This window comes from Sander vitreus, chromosome 1, assembly GCF_031162955.1.
Source record: "Sander vitreus isolate 19-12246 chromosome 1, sanVit1, whole genome shotgun sequence".
NCBI classification, from domain to species: Eukaryota; Metazoa; Chordata; class Actinopteri; order Perciformes; family Percidae; genus Sander; species Sander vitreus.
The window spans coordinates 8,735,452-8,750,681 of NC_135855.1; the positions used below are offsets into that span (position 1 = coordinate 8,735,452).

Below are 15,230 nucleotides of genomic sequence, written 5' to 3' on the forward strand. Positions count from 1 at the left end.
GTCTCCACCACCCCGAGTGAAATATATGTCTCTTTAGCTGCTAAATGCTCTGTTATGTTCACCAGCTAGTCTCTAACTGTGTCCGTCTGTTGTTTGCTGCTGGGCAGGTAGTGTACTGTGGCTTTATCTGAGCTTTTTTACTGAAACAGCTGCCAGCCGTGGGACTGAACCAAAACAGTAAAGTTGTGGGCCATGCTAAAACTCTCCTTAGAGCTGAGGTGAACTACAGAGTTAGTCATAATTGTCTTTATGTTCATTATTTTGAGCAACACCTTTCATATGAACCATTACAATAGTACTAAGCTAATTCTCATTAATTTATTCAAGAGCAGAACTAAATAATCACACTTTTAATTTCTTCAGCAAGTGGCCAGCAAAGGGAGGAATTATGCCCTTTGAGCATCTGGTAGAATTTATTGAGAGTTTCTTAATAGCGCGTGAAAAAAATGACAAAGCAATTGGAAATAATTAGAAACTGTTTCAAAGTGAAACTCTTAAACTCAGCAGCAGAACATTCACATTAGTGTTGAAGGTTTACTTTTGATTTCAAAGTTATAACTTCTGGAGAAGCACGTGACCGGCACCCGCAATGGTTGCAATAGACTGAGCTCCGACACTCGACTCCACTTTTCACTAAATAACCAGGTCTATTACTTTTTCTTCAACGCCAAAACGTTTGGTCTGTTGTCACGGTGACTCGGTGAAACGCCTGCAGGCACGAAAAAGCGGGTCTCGTTGACGCCTGGGCTGTCTACTCGTTAGCTAGCATGTCGGTGGCTAATGGAGTGGTGGCTAACGGAGCAACTGATATGGACACGTTCTCTAACATGGAGGAATTAATCGACCGGGTCTTGGAGAAGCAGCTACATGCGCTTAAATCAGTGATATATAGCACAGTGAAGGGAGTGCTAGCCAAAATTAATGCTTCGCAGCAACACATCGGGGCAGAACCTGAGATGCAGGAAATCATAGTATGTGAGCCGGACCAATCTGACTGCGTCACATTCAAGACCCAGCGGCTTTGGACGCCTGAGGGGATGCAGCACGAGCTGCACGCTGAACGCGACTCGGACTCGTTCATCTGCCGCGCTGCCCTGGGAGTGACCCACGGAGGAAGAGAGTTCACCTTCACTGCAGCCGCGGACCCGGGTGTTTTCTGGCCGGAATTAGAAGAGGAGGAGGACGCGCTACATCCACGGAACGCCCCGCGCCGCGAGGAACCGGAGGACAGCGGTGAGACTTTGCGTTCGATGCCCGGGCCGCGATTGGAGGACTCAGCACCTGTGGACTAACGGTATTTGGGCTACTGTACCAAGTTTGACTGGAGGACGCTGTGTGTAAGTTTTGAAACCAACCGTTGAAGGGACATCTAATCAGACTGTAAGAAATGATGAATGCTGGCTACTCAGTCTATAATCTATATTTTTGAGGACACTTAATCGGACTGAAAAATAGGGAACATGATGAATCCTGAGGATGCACTATTTAAGTTTCGTAACTTAAGCTTTAAAGGGACACTTAACCAGACTGAAAATACATGATAAATACTGGCTGGTAATCCTAAGGATACTGTATGTAAGTTTTGAAGCCGAGCTTTAAAGGGACACTTAACCAGACTGAAGGTGCATGATAAATGCTGGCTGGTCAGTTTGCAGTCTATGTTTGTTGACATTTAAGCTAGACTGAAAGAACATGAGGGATATGGTCTGTTCAGCTCATAATCTGCTTATTGCTCCAACTAGATTGGTCTGTTTTTCACATAGCTTAGTCCAGAAATTGTTCGAAGGTGTTTATAATATTGTTCATGTTTAACATAAGAATTCACAAGACCTGTTTCAATTGACCTGTGACTTAAGACAGGAGTTGTAGTTTTGAGCTGGAGTTTTGCGCAAACTGCGTTTGATGTGGTCAAGCATCTTACAAATAGGGGAGGGGGTCTGCAGTCTCAGAGGGTTAGAGGATTTATTTTATTTTTTATGTTTTTGTCACACCTTGCTTAGAGCTAACAGTTCACCCTTTACAAAAAATGTTTCACCTGCAAATTACGGTAGGGTACTCGAGACATGTTTGCGTGTAAATTTTGAATATGGCTGAGCTTTCAATCCTTTCAGTTAACATCAGGGGGCTAAACGGGCTGGACTATTTAAGAAGGAAGAACATAGATGTGGCGCTCATACAAGAGTCACATTTACGTAAAAGAGATGTAAATCGTCTACAAAATAAATACTTTAAGGTTGCTGCCTCATCTAGTGACGACACCAAAACCAAGGGCTCCATTGTGTTGCTGTCACGGAAATGCGCCCTCACCGTAGACAAAAGCAGTAAAGACTTATCAGGCAGAATAGCTTGTATATGTACCACGATAAGGAGTAGGAAAATAGCCTTTGTTTTGATATATGCACCGTCTACATATGATGAAAGCTTTTTCCCGCGCCTAACCAATGAATTCAATGAATATTCACTAATTATAGGGGGAGACATGAATGCAGTACTAGATTTAAATCAGGATAGATGAGGTATCAATCACACCAAAGCCCAGAAACATATATCAGATGTTCAAAGCAGTTGTGGAATCCCACCATCTTTCAGATGCATGGAGGATGCACAATCCTACTAGTGAGGACTACACCTTCTTTTCCACACGTCACCTCACCCACTCCTGCATTGCAAGCAAATTGCTAGCTCTGAAATTAAAACAAAGCCAATCCAGAGCTACTATTCACAGCATCCGCACAGACAGAGGTATCTCAACAAATCCTAAGGATATCAGCGCAACTTTTCAATCCTTCTACTCAAAGTTGTATGAGTCCTCCTGCAACTCAGATCCGACACAGTGCCAGGAGTTCCTAAAAGAGCTAAATCTGCCTCTTCTTGACCCAGAGGAGGCAGAAGAATTGGGTCGACCTATAACGTAAGAGGAACTTAAATCTGCATTAAAAACAGTTAAAAAAGAGAAAACACCAGGGTTGGATGGAATTCCATCAGAACTTATTCTACAGTATTTTGACATATTAGGAGCTACCATTTTACAAGCTTTAACTTCAGCCATAGAGAAGGGTACTTTCCACCAACAAACCAACACTGCGCTGATCTCCGTTATGCCAAAGAAGGGCAAAGATCCTACGGATTGTTCAAATTACAGGCCCATCAGCCTCATCGGGACTGATATTAAGCTTTATTCCTCCGCTTAGAACGCTTTATCGAGAAGCTAGTCCACCCCGATCAATCAGGTTTTATACCCAAGCGTTATGCTGCAGACAATGTACGCAGATTATTTAATGTAATAGAAGAAGCCAAAAACCTTCCAACAACGGCAGCAGTTTTATCAGAAAAGGCTTTTGACCGCCTAGAGTGGAACTACTTGTGGCAAGTAATGGAGAGGCTTGGTTTGGGGGCCGAATTCATTGACATGGTACGTACTTTATATGCAAATCCCACGGCCATAGTCTCAACAAGCTGCACTCTCAGCCATTTCCCATCGAGCGGGGCTCGCAACAGGGATGCCCGCTCTCCCCCATGCTGTTTGCAATCTCTCTTGAACCGTTAGCTCAAGCCATAAGGCAAAATAAAATATGTAATGTCCAGATTAAATCCAATAGCAGCTCAATATCATTATTTGCGGACGATATTTTGTTGACATTTCTGATCTTGAGGACTCTATTCCAAAAATTCTTAAGATCTTCAACGAATTTGGCTCAATCTCCAGCTATAAAATTAACTGGAATAAATCTAATCTTTTATTGAATAACAGGCATGTGGCTTCAGCCATTAGTGTTACAATACCAACCCAAAGCAAAATTACATATTTGGGCATCACCATACACGCATCCCTACAGTGAGTTGTCCAGGACAACTATGAAACTATATTAAGTAGTATTCAAAGGGATCTGGCCAATTGGTCTGCGCTGCTGGCATCACGACGGTCCAGGATTGCGGTTGTTAAAATGAACATAGTTCATAGTAGCACAAACACGCGAGGCCTGGCCCTCCCCCAACCTTAAAGTGTATCACAGAGCCTTTCAGCTACGGGCCCTTTAAAGTGTGAATGGACCCATCATCTACAGTCCCATGGAGAGAAATAGAGCAAAACTTCACTGGAAGTCTAAAACTGCAAGGCCTTACCTTTACAGGTGTGTGTCCAAAAAAAGTGTATGCTAGCCTATGGCCCTGTTATTACCAACACATTAACTCTAAACAGGTGGAGGAGCAACTACGCTACACCAATAAGTGGCATTTGAACACCCCAATTTGGCACAACATACACTTAATGTCTGGTGACAAACCTTTTGTTTATAACCAGTGGAGTGACAGAGGTATTTATACTCTAGACCAGCTATTCAATGATGAAGGTATGTTAAGTTTTGAAGACCTGAGAGCTAGCTTTGAGGTCCCTAGGACATCCTTCTTCCTTTATCTTCGCTTAAGATCAGCCCTAAAATGTTATGTTATGAGTACCATGGGGGAACAGTCTTGAGACGCATCCAATCATTAAATGGCTTATTGATTCTCCGGTGAGAGGATTAGTGTCCGGGATTTATGCTAAACTGATGCAAGTATCCGTAGGAGAACTCCCAATACTAAAGAAATGGGAGCGAGAGTTGAGCTCGGAGGGGAATGTAATTAATTGGGAGACAGTTTGGGACAATTACACCTACTTGAGAGCATTGACATATATATAATGGACCAACAGATCCCGTTGCTCTGGACGGAGACCAGTGAAGGATATTAGAAGCACTTTTTCCGGTGATGACTGAGCGTTACTGCGCAGCCTCCAACTGAGAGAGACAACGTAAATGTGCCGTGAGCAACCTGTCTGAAAGTTGTAAGTCTTCTGGTAGCTGTGCCAAGAGAAATCTCAATCATTCCGAATCTTGCAGAGACGGCGAGCGTAGGTATATGTAAGGAGATAACATAGGCACGGGCTAATTATTGCTAACTAAAATGCTAGTTAACATTAGTAATTACACTTAAACAGCTAATGTGAGACGAAACTGCCTGCACGCTTCTCCTGTACTGTACGGTAATTTCTCTACTGTGTGACAGTAAGTCGCGTGGTTATGACACAATCGTTAGCCTATTTTTTACAAAAAACGCCTGCTACGGAGCCATAACGTGAGGTACAAGTTAATGGAGCCTTTTATACGTTGTCGTGTTTCTTTAGAAATAAACAATGGACAAATAGAGTCTTCAAACGCTTCAGATGTAAAGTTATTCGCTGTCAAAGTGGTGCCAAAATGAATGTCAGTCAATGGAATGCTAACGGGAGGTGATGGCTTGGTAGCATCAAAATGGCGCCATAGGAGCTACGTGGTCCGAGGAGAAGCTTACCCCCTTGCTTGAGAGACAGAAGAAAAATTTGGCTAGCTGGATCAACCGCGACCAAGAAAATGATAGCTCAATGCTGGCCCCCCCGCCACTCGCTTTGTATAAAACAGTGGTTGGCGATTTTCTGGACATAGTTATGCTTGAGCTCTCTACAGCAAGGATTAACACAGCCAAGTAATCGACTATAGACCTATGGAAAACGCAGCAGCACAAGTATCAGTCCTAATGACCTCAACATCACAAGAATTAAAGGAAAGCGACTAGGCAAGGTGTGATTTCTGTTTTTGTTTGTTTTTCTTTCTTTTTTGTGGGAGAGGGTTGTTGTTCTTGTTCAATTGTGTTTGTCTGTTCTGTGTGTTTAAAATAGGAAGACAATAAAAAATGTATCTTCTTCTGGGGAAATATGTCATGAGTTTATTTATCAAAGTTCATCTTTTTAAATGAAGTATGAAATTCCATCTTTCTATTTTGTGTGTTTCTATGCTGAGCTGCGAGGGAGGTTAGTAACTCAAAGAGGAAAATTTGGAAGATAGCTACTAAACCTGGCTAACTCTAGTGTTAAGCCTCATATAAGCTTCAGCTAAATGTTGGTAGGTTTTTTGGCACAGAACGAGGACTTTGTCTCCCATCACTGGAAGAGCATATTAAGTTTAATTTGAATAATGTCCGTGTCACACCTGCGAGGGCCAAAGGCCCAGATATGCTCCACAGCGTTTCTCCACTTCCTCCCCTGCAGCAGGCTCTCCAGCTGGGCCTTGAGTCCAGTGATGGCCTCCAGGGTCCTGGGGCTGACGTCCAGACTCTTCCCCTCCCTCAGGGACATGTTCACCTGCTCCAGAGTCCGAATCAGTTCCGTGCTGCTCTCCAACAGACAGGTCACCTCTGAATTTTTTTTTTTTTACATTGTTTCATGGAAGAGCGAAATTACGACACTTTGTTTATAGTTTCATTCATTGCAGAAAATCTGTTTTTACAAATCATATCTAGTATTTGTGTACGTGAGCGGTTTTATTTCAGTGCTCCTTAACCTGCTTTCCCTGACACAGCCCGCCGGTTTTCCTACGTTCCTATATATCTACGTATGCATATGGGGTATGACTTTGGGACCTAATTATTAAAAAATGCAGCAGTAAAAAAAACTTGAAAATCATCACAGAGGTGCTGATAACAATTTGATAAGATTTAACTATATAGAACCTTCCAAAACCGCCTATGTAGAAATAAATAGGATATTGATATGGGAGGGTGTGTATCCGCAGACACAGCACCCCCTTCTTCTCTCTGCTTCTCTTCATAGTTGTCAGATTCATCTACCGGCTCAGGTTTGCCTTGGACCAGCTCATAATTATGCTGTTGTAGTTTTAGACTGCCGGGGGCACTTCCTTTGACACACTGTGCTCCTCTCTCTTTCCATCTGAGGGCATTCGTGTCCCAGTAATTCTTTTTACTAACTTAGCTCTGGGGAGATTTCCTTGGATTGGGATGGCACCTGGATTGTGGTTGCAGCTGCTGCCGTGGTCCTACTTGACGCCCTGCTACGCACTGCACTGCAACTACTATTTATAGTCAAAGTTCTATTATCTTAATTCATATCTCAAATTAATCATACCAACTGCTATAATTATTATGAATCATATTTCTCTATATCTGTGTCTCTGTTTCCCAACTGGTGGCGGCAGATGGCCACCCACCAAGAGCGTATTTCTGTTAGAGGTTTCTACCTGTAAAAAGGAAGTTTTTCCTCGCCACTGTCGCACCAAATGCTATCTCTTTGGGGGAATTGTTGGGTCTTTGTAAATTATAGTGTGGTCTAGACCTACTCTATCTTTAAAGTGTCCTGAGATAACTCCTGTTATGATTTAACACAATAAATAAAATTGAATTGAATAAGTCTCATTTCACGATATTAATATAATATCGATATATTGCCCAGCACTAACACAACAAATAAGCAAGTTTCTTTAGTGTATACTGAGAGCTTCAGCCTGCTTGGTGTGTCCAGGTCTTACCCTGTGGCAGGGGGATGGCCCGGACGCTGACGGTGGCCAGTCTGTTGGGAGTTGTGAGGGTGACCAGTCCACTGTGGTCCACATGGAGGGTGTCAGACGGACGACCCTGAGAGGCCTCTTCTTTCACCTAGCAACACATTCACACACACACACACACACACACACACACACACACACACACACACACACACACACACACACACACAGGCATATTGGAAAACCAATCATTTGTACTGAGAGATGATTACTCAGGGTAAATGTTCAGGGTTAGGTTTATCTGAGATACTTGCTCCACCGCTCTGTCTAACTGCCTGATTCTCCTAATTATTCTGCTCTGGTAATGTAAAACATGTCATTTCAACACACAACTGTAAAACAGAAAACACAGATAGCTTTGGTAACACTTTATTTGAAGGGGTGTGTATAAGACACCATCATAACTATGATATGACACCTATCATGAACATTAAGGAGTCTTTTTGAATGTTCATGACTGTTGTCATTAAGTGTCATTTGGTAAATTATGACACTTTTAATGCAAAGTTGGCATTGTTTGAGATGTTTGTGTTATGACAACTTGACATTAAACAGGAAAATATAGCCTGTCAATGTCTTTGTTATGACAACTTTGCATTAACCTAGACAACATAACATAATTATACATCATAGCAGGCGTAATGATCAGACTTTATGAAACTATTTAGCTTTATGTGTTGACATCACATTGAACTGTCATGAAGTAGTTGGTTTTTACATTGGCTGTCATGTCAGTTATAATGGCACGTCACACCCTGTCAAATAAAGTGTTAGCAAAGCTTTTTATGAACTGGTTATTTATTGATGTGGACTGCAGTTCAGTAAATGTGCGGTAGACTGACCTGGTGAATGATGGCTACTTTGTGCTGCTTCCCAAGGTCTTCGTTCACCATGTCCACTTTTGGGGGACGTACCACTGTTTCTCTGAATGGAATGATGGGCTTGGACGCACTAATCTCTATTTTAGCAAACCTTTAAAAAGTAAAAATCCTGTTAATGATACTAATGAGATAATTTGGTCTCCATAGACCGCCATCAGCTTCATGCCAGTTTGATATATGACTAAATATATAACCTGAGAACTGAAAGTTAAATACATTTTTAAATAGAAACAAGACTCAGAGTAAGAGCTAATATGGTGATGTTAAGCGGCTAATGCAGAGCTGGAACAATCAATTGATAAGGAATACAAAAAAGAAGCTATTTTATTTTGCCTCCCCCATATGAGGATTTGATGCTTTTCTCTGTCATATTTGACAGTAACATTAATATCTTCTGGTTTTTGGAGTGTTGGTCAGATAAAAAGCAATTAATCCTTTGAACCAGAAAATAAATATGCATTCATCATTTGCTGCAGCCATAAGGTAACATTTGCTAACTAGCTCAAAAACTATAGCTGAGGCTGATGGGAATGTCATTAGTTTTAACAGAAATTTTGACCTGAAGATGAAAGTAAATGTTATTAATCAGTACATCTCACATCTGAATCAAATTTCACGGCAATCCACCCAATATTTCACACAAAACAACAAACGTAACCTCAAAGTGGCACTAGATAAAAAGTCAGGGAATCATCAAAGTCAGCAGAATGTGTTCCTTGGGACCACCAATGTCTGTACAAAATTCAGTGGGGATCAATCCAGTAGTTGTGGAGATGTTTCAGTTTGGACCAAAGTGGTGGATCAACTGACAATACCATCCCTAAAACCACGCCACTGGCATGGCTAAAAACAGGACATACAAACCCACCACTATCATACTACCACTATCACACTAAATTAAAGTACTAACTACGGAAAGCCATCAAGCAAGCAGGAAGAGTCAGCAAGAAAACAACAAAAAATGTCTGACATAAACTTGATCCATCACCAATAACAAAATGCTCCTATTCCACTTCTAAGTAATTTCCCCATGTGTTTTTTTGTAAGTGACTGATTGAACAACAATCTTTGAAATTGGTCCAGTATTAAGCAAGACGGTTGCAGTCAATATTGGGCTATTGGGCAAATGCGCACCTTTAAACTCCGCTGTTTTTGCCACTGACAGACTCATATTATTAAGTGATTATTAAGTATTAAGTGTCTTGGCTACATTATAGAAAGGATCCCTACAGAGATAGACCTTTTTCTTCAAAAGAAAGATCAGTTTTGTTTACGATGAAACAAGAAACGCATGACATAAACTTGATCCATCATCAATAAAAAAATTATCTTATTCCCCTTTCAAGTACTCTTCTGCAGACCACAGCTGACACTGCAGTGAAAGCTACTGCTGGCTTTGGAAATAAGACAAGGTAATGGATAAACTACACAACAATGTCAAAGAAATCTGAATGAGGACATTTCTGGCACACGTCTTTTGAAATCAAGTTTATATCTCAATTACTGTCACAGTTATGAGTAAAAGAATAAACTGTAATTGTCCATACCAACTCCAAAATGAAACCAACTGGTCCTTGCCCAAAGACTTGTCTTTGTACTAAAACATTCACATAATCTTGTCAACTGTTTCTGAGATATGCTGCTGACAGAAAAGAGGGGGCCAACATAAAACCGTCTTCACACAGGGAACGGATTTCAAATTTATGAGAGAAGTTGCCTCTTAACCCAAATTTAAAAAAAGACATGTATGTGCTGAAAGCCGTATTCAGCAAAACTGAATATATTTTGCCTCCCCTGATTCATGTCCTTGCTCTGCTTTTAAATCTATCCTGGAGGAGGCACGGCTTATAGACAGCACAGAGCGAGGTTGGATATAATCCATGAGAGACGCTGTAAATATTAATATGAACAATAACACATTGAAGCAGAGGGCTTCAGACCTCTGCCACTGAATCTCAATCCCTTCACAGACACATGGAATAACATCAGTTGATAGCTAAGTGTTTTTTAAACATGGACAGATGTCAAGCTGAAATGATTAGCCGATCCTTTCTCAAGTAAAATGCCAAAAATGGTTTTACTCCAGGTACTCAAATGTGACAGTGTGCTGCTTTACTTGGTCTTACATTAAAGTTAATTCTATATTGTGGGGTTTAGGCAGTACATTTTTCTAGGTTTTCCAATTTCTAATTTAGTTATAGACCAAATGATTAATCAAGAAAATAATGGGTAGATTAATCCATTATGAAAATAATTGTTAGTTGCAGTCAGGTGGGGGGATCCCAAGATCTCCCCAGATCTTTGGTCCAAATTCCATTCTTAAATGTAACACTTTAAAGTTTCTTACTACTTTAAAGTTAGTTCACCTGTTACTCTCATTATTTCCTTCTTCCAAAACAGCCAGGAGTTGAGTTTTCATTAAAAACTGAATTATGCCTGGTGTGATAATTGTATGCTAAATTAAACAGAGCACACAGGGCCATAGGACCTGCTGCTGACAAGCATTTAAAAGGCTATTTTTTAAATGGAGTGTGAAACAGTTAGTCCACATAAAACACACCGGGGCTATTCACTTCAAGCTAACTTCACGGAGAACAATGAGGGGAAAATGCATTACCGATGTGTTTTAACTGAATATTCTCTGATTAGTTTAGCCAAAAACACTGAATCTGCACTGCATTACCGTGTTGTTCACTACCAAGCCTGTTTGTAACCGGTAGGCTACTGGCAATGTGATCTTCACCTGTCCAACTGACTTTAACAGATAGTACGTGACTGTCCTGCTTTTATTACAGACATGTAAAATCACAGCAGACAGTTGCCTTGTGCATGGACTCACGGTGGTGCGCTGCTGAGAGTGAATAGAGGAAACACTGGAATGGATATTTGGTGTTATTCTAAATGAACGGGAAACACTGATGTATAAAACTGCCAATTAGAGACTAATTTACCTGTTAATCGAAGGTACTTGTATGTCGTTGCGGATCATTCTGGGTCATTTTAACACCTAGTTGCAGCCTTAGACAAATGTGTCTACTTTCAATAGTGTGCTCTATTAGGAGACTTTTTCAGGCCATTCAGGCAGGGTGATACTTTATTTTAACCTGCATGGTTACTTAACATGCAGGTGAAAGCGCTGTTCTATAAATCAAGAATTTTACCGGTGTTTTATGTTTTCCGAAGAACCCCAGATACTGCAGTTGAAGGATCAGTGGTGCAATCAGCATATTAATAACAGAATGTGTTCCCCTAACAGCTTTTTAAAATCTCATTGATATGAACTTGTCCAAAAGGAAAATCCAAACAAAACAGCTACACTGTTTGCAGTCAGTGTGATTTAAGTTATTAGTGCCAATACAAAAAAAGCATGTTGGCTTTGAAGACGACATGGAACATCCGCACTGATTAGGCTGTCTGTCTGTATTATAGACTTTACTGAGCGACAACACAGGTGCTTCTTGGCCAGGATCACTGCGTCATTCCTAAAAACATGACTATGTCTATCTGTGTTAGGTCGTGCAGGCACAGGGCTGAGACACATGCACATACTTGCTTGTCTTATGTAGCAAGCGGCAACAGAAAACAGGTAATCCAATCCCTCCCTGTCTCTGCTGCTGATACATTCTCTCACTCTGTTAATGATGATCCGCAATAAGTCACACTCTTAGGTTCCATGGTTGCCTGTGAAAAGCAAGAATAGCCTCACTAACATTGTAAAGATCTGCTCTAAGATCACTGGACTGGACAGCTCCCTCTGGAAGAAACTGGTAGTCCAGAAAGCTAAGAGAATCATGGGTAATTCTGGCCATGTTCTTTCTTGTAGATTCTCTTTAATGCCATCAGGGCAGTGCTATCTTGCCCTCCCCTCCCCTCCCATGTAAAACCACCAGATATTTGAATTCCTTCATTCCTGCTGCCATTAGGCAAGCCAAACATTCAGAGCTTGTAAACCTAGGGGAAGCATAATGCTTTGATTTATGTATTTATTACTTTACTTAAATTGGATTATGGTTGTATATTTATTTAAATTAGCTTAATTTCGGCAACCTGTGTGTGCTTTGCTGCTCTTGCCTGGGTTCGCCAATTTGTTGACCTGCTGCTACAGACATGTTAGTTGATTGAATGATTGCGATGGTGTTTATTCTTGTTGGTTGTTGGTGTTTGTTTTTTTATGTCCCCTTCTGTCTTTGCAAAAGCAGGTATAGATGTTGAAGCATATATTAGAATATATGAGACATATTCATGTTGAAATAATCCAACCAATACAACCATCACACATTAAACAATCCAACCCCTTCACCACACCTTTCAAATAAATTGCCTTTTTGTCCTTAACAGGTAACTTTGTTTTGTTTTTTTCAACCTGGACCCTATTTTCCCACGTTTTTTTGTGTCTAAGTGACTGATGGGAACACCAATCTCTGAAGTTGGTCCAGTCTTAAAGTGCTCATATTATGCTCATTTTCAGGTTCATAATTGTATTTAGAGGTTATCTCAGAAAGGGTTTACATGGGAGGCAGCCTCTAGCTCACCCAGTAGAGTGTGCGCCCCATGTTGGCTGAGTCTTTTGCAGCGGCCTGGGTTCGAATCCGACCTGCAGCCCTTTGCTGTGTGTCATCCCCTCTCTCTCCCCCCTTTCCTGTCCTATCACTATTGAATAAAGGGAAAAGCCACCCCCAAAAAAAAAAAAAAAGTTTAAGGTTAAAGTTTCAAAAAACACCATATTTTTGTTGTACTACACATTACTGCAGCTCCTCTTTTCACCCTGTGTTTTGAGCTCTCTGTTTTAGCTACCGAGTGAGGCATCTCACTTCTATTCCATCATTGTTGGGAGTCGCACATGCGCAGTACCTACAGTAGGTAAGGACTACCAGCCAGTCAGAAGCAGAGTATGAGGGCATGCCACGCTAGCAGCTAGGTGAGCATTTTCGTTTGTCACGGAAGTAAAGGCTGGACTACAACAGGGCTGTTTGGAGCAGTTTGTGAACAGTGTTTTCTGTTGGAGATGCCTTTGGAGGTGCCTTTGGGGTGGACTTTGGGCTTTTTAACTTTGTAAACCTATTACATGCACAAAAAAGATATATAACACCATAAAGGAACGGAAAAAATCCAAAAAGCATAATATGAGCACTTTAAGCAAGACCGCTGCACAGTCGGCAGAAGCGAAACAAGCTGCAATGTAACACTATTGGGCAATTGTGAGAGTAAGAGTAAGATCCTTTTTGTTTAACATGAAACAGCCCCAAAGTCGTTATCGCCAAACCCACCAGACCCCATTTAAATGATCATTATCGTAAACTTAATTTAAAGTCGACAGAAACAAAATAAAACTATTAAAAGCCATCTTGGTTCATCTTTCCACTGTTCCAACATTCACCACCCTGGTTTGGTTGAAACAAACCCTTAATTATCCTATTTACATGTGGAAATATGCTGGCTCTATACATGCTACCAGTACTGTTTATTTAATGGAGTCTAGTGAGTTTGGCGATGGTGATTTCGAAACTGTTTCTGGTTAAACAAAAAGAATCTTACTATCAATACTGAACTAATTTCAGGTATTCTTTATTGTAAATTACGTTACTGATTTAACGAACTCAGGGCCCTCCCCTGACTAAACTGGGGATAGGTGGGTTACGTGTGTGTGTGTGTGTGTGTGTGTGTGTGTGTGTGTGGACATTGTATGAATCACTTTATGCTACATTTCGATGTATGAAAAGTGCTGTATAAATAAAGATTGATTGATAAATATCAACTTTAGCATCAGGTGTAATGTCAATGTTGTATTCACAGCGTGTTCAAGAAAAGATTCAGTTAATGCGGCTTTATTTAACACTGTGCTCCTTAAAGGTGCACTATGAGTTCCTGCATGGTTTCAGCGTGATTTCATTTTTGTCTCAAATCGTAGGCATCTATCCTTGATCCGCTAGCTGCCTGCCCCCTGAATACACTGTGAAAAAGCCTGGTCTCGGGAGACAACACGGGTCGTAAACGTCAAACAAACACTAGGGCACAGGCTGTGCACCAAAATACAACAAAACACTTTCCAGCCAATCACCGACAAGATGGTTGGGGGTGCGGGTTAGTGATTTTTTATTAGTGAGTTTGTCAGTTAGTCATGACAGTTATGGAAACATGGGGGGAGGGGTGAGCTTGCTCTGTTTTGTTTTGCATTTACTTGGAACGTCAACAGAAGTGTCGTCATGCAGGAACTCATAGTGCACCTTTAATTCTGATACTGAGGATGACAATAGCCAATCTACAGGATAAGTATGGGAAAAGGTACAGTGTAAAAGTACATTGGTCTGCATTGTTTTTTATAAAGACTTAGGGATGCAGAATATATTGATGGCTAATATATTAAAGCCTGAAATGAGACAATTCAAATATTGTTGTTCTGACTACGAAATGTCAGCCGATTACTCCATCTAATAATGTGGAACCTTTTTTTGAAATAGCTGCGGGCTGTGACTTCAGCTGAAATATCGTTCTGAGTAGTGTCAGTTCAATATAAGTAGTTTTCAGCTTCCAAAACTGGGAAATGATAGAAACTTCTGAACCTCATTCTGATGTCAGCAAGAACAAATAAACAGCAGTCTTCATTTTAACATGAACACAATGACAGCGGAGGTTAGGAAGAGAGGTAAGCAGACTGTTTCTTGTTTTTTTTTTTTTTTTTTTGGGGGGGGGGGGGGAAAGACACAACTGTGACTGCGCCTTCCCAAATAATGCAGGCTTGTTGTGTTTGTGTCGACTCTTGAGATCCAAAAATGTTACATTTCTGGATGGACTGAACCCCAAAAGTTTGTGGTGGGTTATATCATCATACCATCATCCATGGTGAAAAGGCAGATATTAAATCGTTATCAGATCACTCAAAGAGTGATTTTAATTGGAGAATCTATTATTGTAACCCAGCCCTGGACGGAATTACCAATCAAGTGCACTACTGAACACTGTTTACCATGTCAGCCTTTGT

General features: G+C 41.0%; 1 protein-coding gene across 2 annotated transcripts in view; it reads right to left on the reverse strand.

Moving 5' to 3' along the window:
* The window catches only part of efl1 (elongation factor like GTPase 1), a 136,226-nt gene that overhangs the window by 12,212 nt on the left and 108,784 nt on the right, over positions 1-15,230 (reverse strand). For both annotated transcript variants that reach the window (XM_078260588.1, XM_078260503.1), the window contains 3 exons: positions 8,213-8,342; positions 7,335-7,461; positions 6,003-6,207 (listed from right to left, as the gene is read on the reverse strand). In XM_078260588.1, the coding sequence (XP_078116714.1) occupies positions 6,003-6,207; positions 7,335-7,461; positions 8,213-8,342 (462 nt within the window). The remainder of the gene's footprint in view (positions 1-6,002; positions 6,208-7,334; positions 7,462-8,212; positions 8,343-15,230) is intronic.